The sequence below is a fragment of the Pipistrellus hanaki genome, assembly GCF_964339955.1.
Source record: "Pipistrellus hanaki genome assembly, chromosome: 2".
NCBI lineage: Eukaryota > Metazoa > Chordata > Mammalia > Chiroptera > Vespertilionidae > Pipistrellus > Pipistrellus hanaki.
Window position 1 is genome coordinate 170,984,227 of NC_140504.1, and position 19,291 is coordinate 171,003,517.

The following is a 19,291-nucleotide window of genomic DNA, read 5'->3' on the forward strand; positions in this document are numbered from 1 at the left end:
TGGGGCTGACTTATGACCCCTGGATGTACCTTCTGGCTACCTGACTATCCAGAGCCTCCCCTGCCATGATGCGCTTTGATGAGACTTCACTTGGGCCAGAAATACCTTCACTCTCTGTGCCCATTTCTGAAAGTCCATTTAAGTACCTCTTCCTAAGTCTTCCTTATCACAAATCCTCCAACTCTGTGCTTTCTGACCCCTGAACATCCAGCCAAACCATTAGCCACTGCCCAGGAACCAGTGTAGATCTGTACTGCTTGTCATTGCTCAATCCAGGCAAAATGGACAACTGAAGCATGAGTAGGACCACACGTGGAGATTGGGGTTTGGGGTAGGAGGTGGGGGTTAGATGTTTCAGCTAGAGGGCATAGTATGTGTAAAGGTCCAGAGGCACCAGAGAGTGTGTACATTAAAGGAACAGAAAGAAATCCCTGAGAATGGGCCTAGACGGCAAGAAAGAGCATGATGCAAAATGGGACTGACAATTCAAAAGCGGTCAAGGTTTGCTGGACACCATAACTCACTCCAAAGAGACAGGACTTAACTGGAGAACCAGAGAGAGATTCTGATCAGGGATCAAACCAGGGTAGATCTGTATTTTAGAAAGTTTTCTTCCTAGGACGGAAGAGGGATTTGAGGGAGCAAGTCTGGGTGCAGGGAGACCAGTTAGGAAGCAGGAGATGTTGGTAACCAAGTCCCATGGCATTTCACTAATTGAGTAAATGTCTGTTGAACGCCTGCTGTAAATCAGACACCGACTCAGCATAATACACGGGAACAACACAGGAGACCCAGGTATGGCCCTGGGGTCATCCAGCCCCCGGGGAAAACAGATGCACAATTAACCAAAGCACACACCGCTCTACATCTTCTCCTTTTTGTCTGGCTCAGCACCGAGGGTTTGCAGGTGGCTATGGGAGTCCCAAAACTGCCATCACATGTGGTCTCAAGAGCAGATATGATTTTAGCTTAGTGCACCATTTATCTATTGCTATATAACAAATCACCCTAAACGGTAATAGCTTAAAGCAACCATTTTATTTACTCTTGATTCTGTAGGTCAGCGATTTGGGCTGGACTCAGCTGAGCGGTTTCTGCTGGTCTCATCTGGGTTCACGAGTGAAGTTGCAATCACCTGGCATCTTGGCTGGGGTTTGGATGGTCTAAGGCGGCACCCTGTCATGGTCCATGTGTGGGATGGCTCGTCTCTGCTCTATGGGCCTTTCCATGCTCCAAAGACTGGGCTTCTTCACACAACAAGAGGGCAACAGCAGAAGCTCCATGGCTTCTTGAGGCCCTGGCTCAGTGCTGTAGGAGCTCAGCTTGCCTTGGGGTGGGGTGCTCTGAATCTTTCAATGTTCACACTCTTACAGGAGAACCATGCCACATATTTCCCAAATTAGTGAACTTGTTTCATATACTTTGGGGATGTTGCTGTTGCTCAGACAACGTTTTTGTTTCCCCCCTGAGAGGCCGAGGGGCACCCCTTCCTTCGGTACCCACTTCTAGTGTGAACAGGATTGTGAAGGCTGCCACCCTGGTGTAGAAGTTGGCTGGGGCCCTCACAACAAATGCTACATACTGGGTGCCTGACACCACAGCACGTGACTTCCTCACATTTTGGAGGCTGGAAGTCCAAGGCCACGGTGTCAGCAGGACTGGTTTTATTCTGATGTCTTTCTTCTTGGCTCGTAGATGGTCATCTCCTTCTCAGGTCTTCCTATGATGTTTTCTCTGTGTGTAAACATGCCCGTTCTCTCTCCTAATCATATCTTCTCATAAGGACAGTATTGGATGAGGGCTTGCCCTGAGGCAGGTTAGAGAGAAGCTAGGAAAATTCCTTGGCAGGTGGAATGGGGAAATGAAGGCAGTTAGCTATACAAACTGGTGAGCAATTTATAGCCAGATGATATGCCCAAGGACTTATCTTCCCTAAACAAGGACACTTAGGAGCAAATAGCTTCTACATGCTAGACTGTGTTGGGACAGACCTGCCTGGTTCTGGTCCCTCTTCCGTGACATCCTTTGAAGGTGAAACTGACCAGAAAATGACCCAGTCCCTCTATGAGCTCAGTTTGGTACATCAACATATTGAAAAACGCACCTGGAAAACTGATGAATATTCTGCTGAGACCCTCCCCAGAGACCTCCCTAGATTCCCTCCTGCAGAAGACAGATACACACCCCCCATTCCCAAACAAAGGATTCTGGCACATCTCTAGGAACCCCCTTGGGACTTGCAACCAGGGGAACAGTGGGCAGCGAAACCCCTGGACCTGCCTCCAAGGCCCTCTTTTCTCTGACTCTCCAGGGAGCTGACAGCAGCCCACCTTGGCTCACTTCTTTCCTATAATGTGCCTGGAGTGCCAGAGCCACCCACCTAGTCTCCTTTTGCTTCTTCTACCCTAGGCCCCTACTTGTTTCCCTGTCCCCAGCTTTAATAAACATCCTCTCAAAATCACCGGATGTCCTGTTGTGAAATCTTTTCTGCACAAAGTCAAGAACCCACGTACCCCTGGCCAGCCTGAGGTAGACCCGCTCCGGGCCAGTCCCTGCCTATCAGGTAACAGCCCTAAAAAACCCCATTTCAACGTAATTACTTCTTTAAAGGCCATTTCTCAAAATGGTCACATTTTGAAATACCAGGGGTTAGGGCTTCAACAGATGAATTTTGGGAGTCACAGTTTAGCCCATAAGACCTGGAGTGGAGTTTGACCTGCCATCCCAGCCCCCTTTCAGCTGTAAACACTCAGGGCTGAGAATCCTTTCTGGGGCTTGCTCATTCTCAGCTGGACAGACCTAAACATGTGTTTAGATATAACGGAACCAGGTGGTTTGGAAACCTTTCTCTAGCCCCACAGCCTTTGCTACAACAGAGGAAAAGATAAAAATCATCCCAACCAAAAACTGGTGGGCTAATTCTCACCCTGCATGCATGCTGAGCACGCGTCTAATAAGTCCGATCTGTCTCCACGATACATTCTTGAATGATGGTGTTAGATGGTATTATTCCTCTGAAGGCCTTCCTTCCTCATTGTTACCATGGCTACCTTTGGGCAGAGTGTAATTTCCTACCTGTCTTACAATGGGTTTCCTACAGACAGGTTCGGAGACAGAGAGTGGTGTGCAGGTTTACTGGGGAGTGCTCTCCGGATGCTGTAAGGCTGTCAGGAAGGCAGGACCCGGCAGAGAGAGAGGGGGATCTGTAATGTGACTTCAACCTAGGTACCTGCTGACTTTCAGGAGCTCTGGAGCTTAAACAGCCCTTCAGAGTTGTGCCAAAGTGAGGGAAGGAGGCAGGTCTTTGTTTCTAGGCATCAGCGAATCACTGGCCTCAGGATGGCCCTGACTTTGGTGGTTCCCAATGGCCAAGCTCACCAGACTGTGGTGAATCAGCAACTGAGACCCCCACCATGTGGGGATTGGGTGCACTGGCCCTGAAGGGGCCATCTGAGAACCACAGATCTATTCCCCACTGACTGTGGGCTGGCTGTGGGATTTACCCTAGCCGGCCGAACGTGTGCAGAAAAACAGTGTGCTTATTCCAGGGTAAGGTCATAAAGGGCATGGCAGGTTCTGCCAGACCTCTTGGTGCTTCCTTCCTCCAACATGAGAAGACGCAGCTGTTGTTCCTTCGTCCTGGGTCCAGAATGTAGTCACGTGAAGTAGGCCTGAGCCAGACTGGAAGTCAGGAGGCCAGCCTGGCCCAGCCAGCATCCGCTGAACTGCAGTTGACTTAGAGACTTAGCAGTGCTCAATAATATTTGATTTTCTTGGCCGCTGAGACTCGGGGTTTGCTTGTTTCACAGCATCATCACAGGAAGACCTGAATCACACAGCTAGTCAGGAGGATTTTATTGGGAGCAGCGAGGTGGAAGGTTCCATGATACATTACAAAGCAGAACATTCTTTATACTTTCCTGAAACATCTTTGTTTTGTCCCAAGTGGCTTCCCTGGCACCAGACACCCTCTCTTCTCTTTTTTTTTCTCCCCTCACCCCACCCCTTCAACTTCCCACCAGCCTCTGAAGTTGGTGGGAGATGTGAACGACTTCTAGGAGGGAGCACACATTGCTTTGGGGAGGATCCTGAGGCCTGAGACCCAGGCTGCCCTGCCTGCTCAGAACCTGGGTGGGCTCTGCCGTTTCCTTTTGCCCTTACCCTCACCAGACGCCCCCTCAGCTCCTGTCCTGGACCTTTGGCTTGCCACCTCCCCTACCCAGGTGTCACTTCAGCTCCTCGATGGACATGAAGCACCATCCTCTGCACATGGCTGGGCACAAAGGTGACTAACAACGGCTGGTTGGCAGGACAAGAGGCAAGCGGGGCCACCTGGGATCTCACCTCCCACCTGGGAATGCTCTGGCACCTGTTATGTGAGCCCACAGCCACAAGGCGGCAGTATAGACCTTGGCTTGGTGTTGTGGGCCCAGCCTGGAGTCAAGATAGCGGCCTCTCAAACAGATAGCGGCCTCTCAAACTCACAAAGTCCCTGATCACAAGGAGTAGACAGTGCATTACTGTCTAGGCAGAAAATTAAAAACAAAAACAAAAAACAAACAAACCCACAAGATAATTTCAGAGAGTGGTACGTGCTGTGGAGAAAACAGAATGGAAATGGGATAGTGACAGCATTGGGAGGCAACTTTACTGGAAGGTGGAATCAGGGAAGCTCAAGGGGAAGCAAAAGCTCTTATAATGGTCTGAGCTGCAAGGCTCCCAGGGGCTGGCTGTCCCAACTGCCCCATTTTGCAGATGGGGAAACTGAGGCCCAGTAAGTCAGGCCAGAGCCTAGAGCTGAGCCCACGTCTCTTGATCTGTAGACTTGTCCTTGGGTGACCTTCCTCCTCTCAGCTCCTTATCTTGCCTCTTGTGAGGAGATCTGGGGGCGCTCTCAGAACATGTGGGCTAAGTGGGGACCAGAGGAGAGGGACACCTTCACAAATCCTAAGTGCAGACAACACAAAACCACACTGCAGTGGCAAAGAAGTCCCACAAAGTTCTGTTTTTCCCGTGATTCAACCTCAATGCTTCAAAATAATCATCATCATCATCATCATCATCATCAAATTCTTTTTGACAGTTTGGTTTTGATGCCTTTGCCTGTTTGAAGGGTGTGACACTGGAAAAGTCATTTCCCCTCTCTGTGGGCCTAAGTTCCTTCAGCTGCAAAATCTGAACCCAGCTTTCCTGACTTCAAAACCACTGCTCCATCCAACACCTCCTCCCCTTGGGGGAAGGGGGGAAGAAAAATAAATTTAAAAACTACTGCTCTATTAAAAAAAGAAAGAAAGAAAGAAAGAAAGAAAGAAAGAAAGAAAGAAAGAAAGAAAGAAAGAAAAGAAAAGAAAGCAAGCACTGCTTTGGCCAGTCCTGTGAGACCACAGGCAGCCCCCTGGCTCCTGGATCCCCTCCCTCTGCTTCCGAGCCTGTCCCTGCCATCCACCTCTGCCCTAAATATACCCACAAGAGCACCAGACACAACCACACTCGGTTAGAGACTCCCAGTGACCCGAGAGGTGGGGTAGGGCTTGTTATCCTCAGTTTGCCAACCAGGAAGCCGGGCTTGCTCAAGGTCACTCAGCCGGTATAGCAACAGAGCCAAGATCTGGCTCAAACGTTACATCCCGTTTCCTCTGCCCAAGGCTCTCATGCAAGAGTGTGACACCCTCACAAAAAGTTTTTATGTTGGGGAAACTAAGCTTCCTTTCCCTGCAAATATGTTTATGTTCATTAGGTTGGTCCAGGAGGTGTCACTTGGTGTGGTGCTGCCACCTCCTGAGCAAAGAGAAGTGTTGCACCCCATCTCTGGCTGGCGCTCTCTGGGCCAAACCCAGGGGTAACATCCCTCTCAGAGAAGTCCCAGACAGGGGTCACTCCACCCACAAAAACATGGAGGTCCCGAAGATGTTTGAAACAAGCCACTTACATGTGATGGTCCTTCTTCCTCTTTTCCCACCTCCTGCTGATCCCTGCAGTTGGAACCACACCCTGTTCTCCCTAGAACTGCTCTGCATTGCGTAGTTGCCACATTGAACAGCCTCTTTTCAGCCCTCATTGTACTTGACTTGTCAGCCGCATTACACACTGATGACCGCACCTCCTCCGGGAAACACCTCCCATGGCTTTCACGGCATCTTCTTTGCTGGTTGGCCTCCTGCCTTCCCAGAGGCTCCTTCTCAGTCTCTGTCCTTCCTTCTCTTACATGTCTGTTCCCCCAAGGTGCTGTCCTTGCCCACTTCCATCATCCCCATGGCAACCACAGATATCCTAATAACTCCACAACATGTTTATTCTCAGTCCAGACCTCACTATTGAGTGCTTGGCCCGTTTACCTGGTTTGCTCCCCCTGGACATCAACCCCAAATGACCAACATATTATTTCTGTTTTTATAATCTCTTCCTGTCACCATTTATCCTAGGTCCCTCGTTGCAACCCAAATCGTTGACATCCTTCTCAGCATTTTCTTATTCTCCAATGTCTCAAATCCCTTCCACACACACAGCAGTCAGAATGATTTTTCCTAAACACAAATCTAATCCTTTCCCCATCCTACTCATTACTCCATCGCTCTCCATTATCAACAGGATCAAGTTCAAGCTCCTCAACCTACCATTCAAGCGTCATCATCTTTGATCTTTGCCTACTTCAAATATATCCTTTGCCCCGCTGAACATTCACCCTACATGCTAACTTGTTGCTTTTCCCGATCAGGCCTTATTCATTCATGCCACTTTGCCATTGCACGCATTGTCACCTCCCCTGGAATTTCTTTCTTTTGTGTGTTCAAGTCCAGATTCTACCCCCTCCATTCCACCATATGAGTTCCTAGTATGTGTCACAAACTTTGGTAAGTGCTTTCACAGCAGCAACCCATGGGTAAGTCCCATTGTTATCCCCATTTTACAGATAAAGAAACTGAGACTCAAAGAAGGGAAGTGAATTACTCAAGGTGCGCATTAACAGTGATGAATGACTCATACCAATTCTTCTAAGTTCCAACTGTTCTCTTTATATAAGACTCAGACCTCAGACATCTTCCCCACCCCTACCAAATACCCAGAAGCATAAGAGACTCTAGTTCTAATCTCAAATGAGCTACTTATTACTACCATTCACTGTGATAGAGACTGCTGGTTGTCCACCAAAATCCAGCCTTCCCATCTTCCATAGTATCTGAGTTGCTGATAAACACATGGTTGCCAGCTAGAGACCATATTTCCCAGCCTCTCTTGCAGCTAAGTGTGGTCATGTGATTAAATTCAAGAGAATCTGAATGAAAGTGATGTGCATATCTGGTCCTAAAAATATTGGGTATGCTCACCTCCTCACTCTCCTCTCCCTAAGAGGTGTCCATGACCCAACTTTCAGCCCATAGAAAGACAGTAAAAAAAGCCAACTCAGACTGTGACCATGTATGTTGGCTCATGAGGTCAGGGTCATGAATGGCAGAGCAACAAGAAGGAAGGAGTCTGGGTCTGGGTGAGACTAGAAAAAAAAAATACATTTTGTTTTTTAAGCCAGTTTTACATTTTCTGATTCGCTTTGTTACAACAGCTGGGCTAATATTTAAATATCTCTTGCTATGTGTACTATTCTAAGTACATTAAATATTTTTACTCAGTGAATTACTAGCTCTGTGGTAGTAGGCAAGTCACTTTACCTCTATGAGCCTTGGATTCCTTGCCTCTACATAACATGAAATAATAATAGATTAAGTCAGGTCATTGAGAGTATTAGGTGGATATTATAAGTCAGTACTGAATAACCTACCTAGCAGACAGCTCAGGTAATTAGGGCATTAGCTGAAAATTTGAAAATCTTTGAGGTGAAGAAGAAGAGGAGGAGGAGGAAAAGGTAAAGCATCGCTATTTCAAAATACTCATGGAAAACTGAAGACTTGGGGGGGACTTCTTACATTAATTTTATAGTTTAGTATTATTTTATTTTGAGTCACATATAGGGTAACAGGCAAACTTAACCAAATTAAATGAGGGAGAGGTGGTTTCCCAAAGGAAATATTGGGAAACCTTCTAGCTGGAGAAGGGCGATTGGATCTTGGAAGGCATGGACAGCAGTTGTCCACTTCTACTTTTGGGTTTCCCCCTCAAACTGAAGAGCCCCAGCCTTCTTCCACTTACAGGATGTGTGCTTTGAAGTCATCCTCCCCCTCTGGACCCCTTTTCTGGGTACTTTTAATAGCTTTCTCAACACCCATATTAACATTGGAAACAACTATCACTTATTGGGAACTTACAGTGTGTCAGGCACTGTGCTGAGCTCGTCAGATCATTGATCTGACCAGTTGGGTGTGCGTGTAATCGGGTGCATTTTAGATTAGAATGAAAAACAAAAACAGAGGCTGAGTGTAAAGTGGCTTTGACACTGAGTGACCAGATTATTATGATCTCTGAACGCAAATAATCTGGTCACTCAGTGTGTGTGTGTGTGTGTGTGTGTGTGTGCGCGTGCATGTGTGTGCATGTGTGTGTATGTATTAGAGGCTTGGTGCATGAATTTGTGCATGGGTGGGGTCCGGCCAGCCTGGCCAGGTGGAGGGGACATGGGCGGTTGGCCAGTTTGCCTGTTGGTCGAACTCTTGGTCGAGGGGACAATTTGCATATTAGCCTTCTATTATATAGGATATACACTGAGTAGTCAGGTTATTATGCATTCAGAGAGGCCAAAATTTAAACCCAGGTCTGTATAACCCCAATATCTGGGCTTGTCCTTCCCTTCAACCTCTGTGGCCCATCTATTGACCTTGCTTTGAGTGCAGATCCCAGGTAGAAGTACACTCTGCTCATGTCACCAAATAGCTCTGAGGTGAGCCAAACCATTCCTGTCCTTAATTTAAACCCAGAGCTATGAAGGGGGGAAAAATGGAGAGTTCTGATGACATAAAAATTGTTAACTTCCAAAAGGCAAATGATAGCATAAACAACATCAAATAACCAGCAAGGGTTCAGGAGAGAATATCTGCAACATTTACAAAAGACAAAGGTTTACCATTCACAATAGAATATGAGCTCTTATAAATCAATAACAAAAAGACAAACAACCCAGTAGAAACATGGGCCTGGGCCAGGATATGAACAGGTAATTCTTAGAAGAAATACAAATAGGCAGTTAATGTCTTCATTGATAATCAAAGAAATAGAAATGATCTTTTTTTCATTTATAGAGGCAAAAATTGAAGACATCGCTAATGTCTAGCGCAGTCAAGGGTATGAGCCAACAGTGCTGGCAGGAAGGTAAATGAATCAGCCACTCAGAGAACTATTTGGCAGTGACTATCATAATTGTATTTGCTCATATCTTCTAATCCAGCAATTCCCCTTAGAGGAACCATTCTACAGAGATATCCCCACAAGTAAATATACACGGAAGCTCTTTGTAGCATTACCGGTGACAGTAAAATTTGGGAAACAAGCTGAAGTTCCATCACTAGGAGACTGGTTAAGTAGATTATACACAACTCAGTCATTAAAAAGATTAAGGTAGAGCCATGATGTGGGAAGATTCCCAAAATATATTATGTGAAGTAAGTCCAATTAGGCATATGCCTTGACTGGGAATTGAACCATGATCTCCTGGTTCATAGGTTGATGCTTAATCACTGAGCCATGCCAGCTCTGCTCAAGCATGTATTTTAAAAGCAAACAAATAATAATAGGCTCATACTCGGTTGGCCGGAGCAGGCTGAGGTGCCAAGGGGGGGGGGGGGTGCTGCCTGCATGTGCCAATTTTATGGCAAAGTTCCCACTAGGAGGAGGCAAAGGAGAAAGTCCCTCTGCACCCCACCTTCTAATGAGCTGTGTGAGACTCCCTGTCCTGGCCGTACCCCTGCTCTTTGTGGCATATCTGGACCTCTCTTCATCCTGCAAATACGAACACCCTCTTCCGAAGAGCCGTGTTAGGGTTGAGTGGGTTGCTTAGCCTCCATAGAATGAGGCCAAAACCTACACCCAACTCCCAGAGCTACAGTGAGGATTGAAGGAGAAAGTGCACGCCAGGCCTGCTGCCCTCACAGTGCTGGCCCACCGACATGCTAGGGGAAAGCTGTGTTTCCCTGCCCCCTCCCTCAGCCTAGTCTCACTGCCCCCCAGCACCTGTGAGGGGGTGAGGGGTGAGGAATGTGGTCCTGTCTACAAAGTTTAGAGAGCTCACAAGTTCATGGTTGAGCTGGGACTAGAGCTCAGAGCTCCCAACTGCAAGTCAGACCCCAGCCAGGGGCATCTTTCAGCCGCAGCTCCCTAGCTCAGGGCTGGGAGCAGTCACTCCATTCTGGAGCTTTCTAACACCCACACTGAGCCACATGTGGGATGGAGCCACATGGGGGCAAGGAGAAATCAGGTTCTGTCCTCAAAACCTCACAGTCTAGGGGTAAAGACTCCTCATCAACCCCAATATGTGATGAAACCGGCCTTTTCACAGGTGGAAAAGGGCCTGGAGCTGAGGCATAAGGAACGCTGTGTATCCGGGGTGGCTGGAGTGGAGGCTGGCTGGGAAGGCCCTGGAGGCTGGTGGGGACAAGGCTCTCTCCTCCTCGTCCCTGTGGTCATGTTTCCCAACAACAGCTCCTATATTTCCTATATTCCCTCTACCTGCAGGGCACACTTCCAGCCTTGGGCCTTTACCCGGATGTCCTTCCCTACCCTTCATCACCACCAGCTCTCGGGGGCTTCTCAGACCTGAGCTACTTGGCAGCACCTGCCCAGGTCCCCCAACGTGTGTCTCTACATTGCACACTCCAGGCAGGCCCAGATCTCAAGTCCCAAAGTATGTGCCTGTCTCCCCTCTCCAGACCAGGGGCCTAGGGATGGAGGGCATGGCTATGCACCCCAACTCACCCCAACCACACAGCACTGTGCTGTCTGTACTGCGCTCTCAGAAACCGGGTCTCATTTGAATCCTTGCGCACACACCTCTGAAGTTGGGATTGTTCTTCCCCATTGTACAGAGGAAGAAACTGAGGCCTAAGGAGTCTCAGTGACTTCCTCTGTATCCATGGCCACAAAGTGGCAAAATCAGGTCTGGGACCCTGCTCTTGCTCCCCTCGGATCCTTGGCCAGCCTCTGCTTGGGAAGGGAAGGGTCCTGGATACACTAGCGTGGGCATGCTCACCCCACTTGGAGGAGTAATTCACTGTCTGAGCCCCAATTTCCTGACTTTGGATGGGGATGAGGCTACTTAGCAGTGCTAATTTACAGGGTTGATGGTGGTTAAAGGAGAGGCTGCATGAGAAAGAGCATCTACTAGGTGCTGTTAGGCCCCATCAGACCTGCACACAGTAGGACTCAACAAATTCTGACTTAGCCCTGAAATCAGCAGTAATCCTAACCCAGCATTTCTAACAGCAGGGCATAGAATTAGGCAAGAATGGATTAAGAAATTCAAGAGGATTACTTAATAATCAGCTAACTGATCTAAGCACCCTGGGAAAAGACTAGGACCAGACTGTTCATTTAATTTGTTCAACAAATGGTTATGGAACACTGAGCTGAGCTGGGAGGGTGATGGTGATGATGAAGATGATTAAAGCAGCTGCTCTCAATTATTAAGAATCTACTACGTACCTGGTACTTTATATAGAATCTTATTATATCAACCTATCAGGTTGATATTCCCTAGAAAGAATTTATTTTCTCTAATAGGGAGGTGCTAGTTAGGACAAAGGAGAGGCAAAGGAGGCGGCCACTGCACAAGTTTAACACATTAGAGGCACTTGTTGTTATGACTCTAATGACACCTGCCTTACCCTGCCTTACCCCTTGCTTGTGCTATGATGTGCCTCCCAGACCCAAAGACCCAGCCAAGGTATGAGAGTGAAGTCAACAGGACTGAGGGAGGCAGGTTGCTTTAAGGAGGCAGCCCCAGGGACGAGGTGAGAAACACCTGTTGAATCCATAGGAAGCTGGTGTGATTACAAGCATCCCCGATTTATTACACTTCGCTTTATTGCATTGCATAGATGTTTCATTTTGACAAATGGAAGGCAAGCAAAACGATTACGACTCACTTTGTTGCAGGGATCTACTGAACCTGCAGTATGCCCGTACAGTAGGAGCACCGAGACTCAGAAGGTAAGTTGATTTGTTTGAGGTCAGGCAGCTAGTAAGAGCTGCTTCTGGAGCTGGGCCCTGAGGCTGTCAGAATATAAGCCTCTACAATCAAGCATGTCAAACTCCAAGGCTAACACGGGCCAAAAAACAAGGTTTAAGCTTAGGTGGGCCGCAAAAACACAACAGCTTCAAATTTCATAGAAACGTAGGTTTATTTTGATAGAGACATGCTGAATACGAAGGGCTGAAATAAATGAGTAATCATTAACGTAAAATAATGGAACATTTTAATAAAAATTAGTCTTTTTTTTTCTTGAACATTAACTTAGCAGACACTAAATAACAGCACAAATGAATTAAGTGTAACTCAAATAAACCCATTTTTCTTGTTCTCCAAAAGCAAAATATTTCCTGTTGTGCACACCAAACAAGTCAGTCCAAGACTAAAATATTTGCTGCTGGTATAAGTGGAGAGAAATGATGCGCCTGCGAATAAGGCACGTAAGGGAAATGAATACAACTTGATTATAATAATCAGTCATGAGCGAACATTGTAGTTCATTATTAATAATTATGTACAACAGGATATTGTAAAAATTAAGTTACAAAATTTTTATTAAAACATTTCTTACATACCGTTATATTGGTTGGGCAGCAAAAATATTCATTGTGGGTCACATGTGGCCTGCGGGCAGGCCGTGAGTTTGACATGCTTGCTCTCCACTCTGGCAGGGTCACTTCATCTTTCCCTCCAGCTGGGAGGGTCAGACCCTCCATAGGTCAGGAGTATGGGGGTCCAGGTGGGGGCTCTGGCCTTGTCCTCTGCCTACCTGTCTGTTGTCCAGCTTGTCAGCCACCCTTTTGGGAGGGATGGAGGTGGGAAGTCATTCAGCAGCTCGACTCCCTCTTCTCCCTCCCTTCTGAACTCTAGAAAGAGGCAGGTGTTGGGTTTTCATTGGAATCCCTTCCATACAGAGAGGACTTGTTCCACTCAGGCTCAAATCGAGAGGAGAGAACACAGTTTATCTATTGCTTATCTACCCATCCCCGAATTTGCTGCTCACTTATTGTGAGGCTTAATGTCTTGTGAAATAGCGGATCAGGGATATTAGCCCCATTTTACTGGTGGAGAACCTGAGGCCCAGAGAGAAGAGAACCAAAACAGTGTCTAGTCCAGGGCTCTATCCCACCCCCCACCGCAATCCAGCCCTCCAGCTTCTGTCTCTGGTCTGGGGTCCTGGGCAAAGCCAGGGCAAACACTGGCCTTTGTGAGCCCAGAGCTCAGGCCAGTCCCTTTTCAGAGATCTCTCAACCCTTCCACCCCATCCTGCCCCCAGAAAGCCCCATTATCTCAGGGGAGACCTTTATTCATTTGCCAAACACTCTTGTCACCCATACCTGAACTGCTGGCTCCAGAGCTGGCACCAGAGCTGGCACCAGCCAGCCTCCTGCCTGCCTCAGTCTCTCTTCTAGCCTTTCTCCTACATCTTGGAAACACCTAAGGATCTTTCCAGAGTCAACAGCAGAGGGTGGTCAGGAGCTCACCATGGTGGTCAGGATTGAGGCCAAATCCTGCCAGGCCTGAGCAAGCTGCATGTCCCTCAACTGTTGAGTGGGGACTGTGCCTACATCACAATCTAGCTGCAAAGCCATTAGGCCTTTTCGCTTCTAGACGAACGGGCTCTTCCCTGGCAGAGCACCTCCTCCAACTCCTCAAGATGTACTCATCACCACAGCAAATGTCACCACCTCCCTAAAGCTTGCACTGACCCCATCTCCGACCAGCTGAGACCATTCCCTCCTTTGGGTTTACCTGCTGGAATGTCCTGTTTTCCAGTCCTTATCACAGTCTTGCACCAACGTGAGTTGATGTCTAGACCTTTCATCCCCTAGTCCAGTGGTCGGCAAACTGCGGCTCGCGAGCCACATGCGGCTCACGAACCGCGGTTTGCCGCTCTGTTAATTAATGAGTTTGCCGACCACTGCCCTAGTCCTACCTGAACTATGACCCCATAAGGGCACGTAACAGTTGGCCCAGGGACTGGAATAAAGGTAGCATCAACTTGAAGAATAATAAGGTAATAAGAATAATAAGGTAATAATAAGAATAATTAGACATCTCGATGTTTAACAATTTGTTAAGAATCGGGACTGTCCCGCCAAAAGCGGGACGTCTGGTCATCTTAAGAATAACCATCACTATCATTCACTGAGTCTGCCTAGGTGTCAGACACTGCGCTGAAGGTCTCACATTGCATTGGATCCTCATAACCACCCAAGACTGGGACCATCTCCCCCTGAGGACACAGCCTCAGAAATCTGGATGTACGGACAGGGGAGAGCACCAGGGCTCAAAGCCAGCGTTTCCCCAATCCTCACGTCCCAGCCACCTCCCCTCTAACCTTCTGTGCAGTCTTCTTCCAGCAACAGGTGGGGGCAGCACCACCAAGCTGCCCCTCCCAGGAGCTGGGGAATCCAATGGTGCCCTTGTCTTACCCTGCCCTCTGGCGGTGGCAGCGTCTGCCTTCCAGATGATGACATAACAGTTGCACAACTCAGATATTTTGAAAGAAACTGTCAATTTCCTCTCCTGGGCACTGCCAGGGGTTGTGGTCTCCATCCCACCCCAATCCCCTAACAGCCTCAGGACTCTGGAAGCCAAATATAGTCAAGGGTTGGACTGATAAGGAAATGAAAATGCAAGACTGTAAAGTGACCCAGTTTTATTTTGTGTGGTTTTTTTTTGTTTTTTTGTTTTTGTTTTTGAGGGCAGATGGGGCACTGGCCCGCTATGCAAGGGCTGTATGTACAATCTTCCCCTCCCCAAGGCGGGAGGCCCAGCGACCTCAAGGGCCCAGGCAGCGGGAGCAGAGGCCCCAGTCAATGCGCAGCTCCAGGGACCCAGGGACCCAAAGGAGAGAGGGGGGACCAGGCGGAGACCTGGCATGGCTCAGATTGGGGGTGGAGGAGGGTGGGAGAGTCGAGAGGAGAGGACACAGAATCCAAGATCGTGGAGTCCAGTGCCCTTTTTACCGATGGGGCTCCAAGTCAGAGAAAGGATGCCAAACTCCTCCGGCGGGAGGCAGGGCCCGGGGCGACGCCAGGTGTCCAGGCTGCGTTAACCCCGCGCACCAGCCCGAGGCCTCCACCCTCACGGAGGGTGCGTGCGCGCCCAGACGCCGGCTGGGTAAGCAGTCTGGCGGGCAGACCCCGTTCTCCTCTCCCGCACACCAAGGAAGCGGCGGGGGGCCGGGCTCAGCAGCTCACAGAGCCGGCGGGGGGCCCGGACCCCAAGTCCGAGAAGCAGTCGAACTCGCTCTGGCCCAGGAAGAGCTCGGGCAGCTCGCGCACGCGGTGCAGTCCGAGTTCGAGCTCCAGCGACGTCAGCGCCTCCTCGTCGATGAGTTCGGCGTCCATGCCGCCCAGGGCGTGCACGGGCGGCGGCGGCGGGGCCGGGGCCCCCGGCGCGGGCTGCAGGCTCGGGAGACATCCCGGAGCGCCGGAGGGCGCGGGCGCGCGGCCGGGGTACGCGGTCGCCACGGGCTGCAGGTGCGCGCTGCTGCCCGCGGCCGGCGGCGGCCCCGCCGCGAAGGGCTGAAAGGCAGGCGGCGGCCCGAAGGCCCCGTACGCCAGGGCCCCGGGTTGGGGTGGCGGCGGCGGGCCCAGCGGAGACCCCCGCGGCCGCAACCCGCTGTCCAAGCCCGGGCCCGCGTAGGGCTGCAGCGTCCGGAGCGCCTGGGGGCCGTGGACGGGCGCCGCGGGCGCCGGGCGCTGCGCCAGGCGGTAACCTTCGGCGAGCATCAGGTGGTCGGTCATGACGGCGGGCTGGCGGGCTGGCTGCGGGGACGACGGGCGGACGGTCGGCGCAGGCGGCTCCCCGACCCGGCCAGCTGTTCTACTGCAACAAGGATTCCGGGTCCCTTGCCCTCCCCGCAGCCCAGCCCAGGAAGAGCTCTGGCCCAGGAAGAGCTCGGGCAGCTCGGACAAAAGGACGCAGAACCGGCCCGCTGCTTCTGCCTCTGCCAGGATGCACCAACTCCGAGCTCCTGGGCGCCCGTGGCCGCAACTGGCGGCGGAGAGGAGGACGCACCGCGAACCGGCTCAGGTTCGGAGACCTCTGCGCCGCGCGCCTCCTCCGCCACTTATATCCAGAGGCGGGGCTGCCCGGCTCCCGCGCGCTCATTGGCTGGAGGAGACGCGCCTGGGAAGGCCGCGCCCCGCCTCCGGAGGTCTCAGCCCCGCCCCCGTCCGAGCTCCGCCCTTCGGACCCCCAGCCGCGCTGCAGGCCAGAAGCGCTGCACTGTGCTGGGTGGTCAGCACCTTGCAAGGGTCTTGGTCTGAATGTCCCAGGCTCAGCTCGGTACCAGCTGGGCCGAAGCTGAACTGATCAGAGGTGTGGGCTCCCAGCTGCAGAATCACAAACCAAATCCCCTCATTTTTCAGGTGGAAGTCCACGTTTAGTAGCAGAAGGGGTTTCCTTGGGAATACCCAGCAGAGCCTTGACAGAAGCGACCCTTGAACCCAGGCCTTGGGATCGCCATCACGGCTGGCTCCTTAGCAAGTGCAGGGTCCCGCGAAAGATCAGCTGCCCTTCCCCATCACCCCAGGGAACCAGTTGCCCCTTCCTTCTCTGGCTCTCGCTTGTCTGTGGAAGCATGTACTGAGTTGTTATTAAAGTAATTTATGGGCATGTCTCCTGGAAGGACTAGTTCATCTTCGTGACCTCAGCACTTGGCCCAGAGCCTGGAACAGAGCAGGCTTTTGTAAAAGTTACGTGAGTAAACAAAACGATGGAATGCCTTGCAATTCATTCTCCTGAACTTGAGTTTCTTCACCTGTAAAATGAGGACAACAGCGGCTCCAACCCCATGGGTTGTTGGAGGGTTACATGAGGCCACGTATGTACAGTGCCCAGCACAGTGCCTAACATAGTATCTCAAATGAATGAAAGGCCGTATGTAGTTCTGTCCCTGGAGATCTGAGTGGGGGATGTTGCACCTTCCCTACATAATATAATAATAACTGATATGTTTAGGGTGCTTTATATTCTACAAGCTTCTCGTTTGGGGGCAGGGCATGGATGATCAACCCCATTTTGCAGATAAGGCAACGGAGTTAGCATGTGAATGCCTGCGTTCTTAGAGCAGCTGGAGTCTCTCCCAGAGGCCAGGAGACAGCCTCCCTGGACCTTGCTCTCCCGTTTGCCACTCTGCCCCTCCCTGAGTTGCTCCCCTGCCCTGGTAGTGGCCTTGGACTTCCTGGAACTTGGGTTTATCCAGTTGGTGCAGAGGGGAGAGCCCTAGAGTGAGAGTCCAGAGGCCCTAATTCATATCTCCACCACCTGCAAACAGTATGACCTTTGTGTGTTGGGAGGAGGGTATCATGCGGTTGGTTCCCAGGGCCTCAGTTTTCTGTGCGGGGAAAGGGAGATTGTAGCTTCTGCCATGTCACTCTGAGAGTTTGTGAGAAGGTCACAGGTGACCATAGGTGTGTTCACATTTTTTGCAAAGTGTAAAAGAGGCACACCAGAATAGATTGTCCTGAGTCTCTCTCTCCAGTTAAGGCCTCACACAGAAATTCCTAAACCTGGCCACACCTCAGACACACCTGGGAGGTATGAGGGTGGAGGGGAGGGGGCTTTGAAAAATATGGAATCACCCCAACCCAGTGGTTCTCAACCTTTCTAATGCCTCGACCCTTTAATACAGTTCCTCATGTTGTGGTGACCACCCACCATAAAATTATTTCGTTGCTACTTCATAACTGTAATTTTGCTACTGCTATGAATTGTAAATATCTGTGTTTTCCAATGGTCTTAGGCGACCCTGCTAGCGGTTTCTGGGTCGAGACCCACAGGTTGAGAACCACTGCTATAGAGCCTAAGACCATCGGAAAACGCAGATATTTACATTATGATTCATTAACAGTAGCAAAGTTACTATTATGAAGTAGCAATGAAAATAATTTTATGTTTGGGGGTCACCACAATAAGAGGAACTCTAAAGGGTTGCGGCATTAGAAAGGCTGAGAACCACTGCCCTAACCAGTTTGGCTCAGTGGACAGAGCATCGGCCTGCGGACTGAAGGGTCCCAGGTTCAATTCCGGTTAAGGGCATGTATTATAACTTGGTTTCGGGCACATCCCCAGTAGGAGATGTGTAGGAGGCAACTGATCGGTGTTTCTCTCTCATCCGATGTTTCTAACTCTCTCTCCCTTCCTTTCTGTAAAAAAATCAATAAAATATTTTTTTAAGAAAAAGAAAAGTATCGAATCCCTGGCACCACCCCACCCTCCTGACTCAGACTTTCTGAGGGTATTTTGAATAATAAGAATTTATACTTTTCAAAAGTAACCTTGTTATTCTGACATAGTTGGTCCAAGGGCACCAACAATTGGAAGCCATTATACCACTATACAGTTTTCCTTGTTTTTTTTTGTTTGTTTGTTTTGTTTTTTAAAAACAACAACAACAGTGTGTGTGAATAATGTTAAAAAGGCTCTTTAATTTAGTCAACAAATGTTTTTTTGAACAACTGCTCTATGCCAAGCATTGATCTGTTAGTGGTTTTTAAGGTTTCAGGTTCAAGTAATTCTTTGAGAATCCAATGAAAGCTACAGACATCATGGTCACAACTATTCCATAGAAATGTGGCTGGTTAGCGGCTCTCTGTGGGATCCACGAGACAGCCAGGGATTCATGGAGTCTGGGTTAAGAAACCCTTTTAGGTACTTGGGGACATGTAGTTAGCAGGGATCTAAGTAAAATAATTACCCACATGTTTGAAAGTGGCAGGTACTGTGGAAAAAAGGAGAAGTAAGTAGGGAAGAGTGGGAGAGTACGGGGGGGGGGGGGGGGCGGGGAGAGGTTGCAGTATTGCACAGGATGGTCAGAGTAGGCCTCACTGAGACCGTTTGGTTTGAGCAAGACTTGAAGGGGGAGGAGGAGTATTAGTCACATGGTGTTTGGGCCAGAGTGGTCCTAGCATAGGGAACACTGGACTGTGCTTGCCAAATTGTAGTACCAAGGGCCTTGTTAGAAATGGACATTCTGGGACCCCACCCCAGACTGCACCAGCTTCTGAAACAGTAGCTGGGCTGAGGCTCAGCTATTTGCACTTTAATAAGCCCTGCAGGTGATTCTGAGCCCTGAGTTAGAGTAACGTCTCAAGGCAGGTGTAACAGCCATTGGGGAGTGTGGCTGGAGAAGGGGAGCTTGGAAGTGGT

The 19,291-nt window shown here is 49.7% G+C and overlaps 1 protein-coding gene across 1 annotated transcript; it reads right to left on the reverse strand.

Moving 5' to 3' along the window:
* Positions 1 to 13,670: 13,670 nt before the first annotated feature.
* CITED4 (Cbp/p300 interacting transactivator with Glu/Asp rich carboxy-terminal domain 4) lies at positions 13,671 to 16,192 on the reverse strand. The gene has a single exon (XM_084874741.1). The coding sequence runs from the start codon at positions 15,880 to 15,882 to the stop codon at positions 15,322 to 15,324; it is 561 nt and encodes a 186-aa protein (XP_084730867.1). The 5' UTR covers positions 15,883 to 16,192; the 3' UTR covers positions 13,671 to 15,321.
* Between the last annotated feature and the right edge of the window lie 3,099 nt (positions 16,193 to 19,291).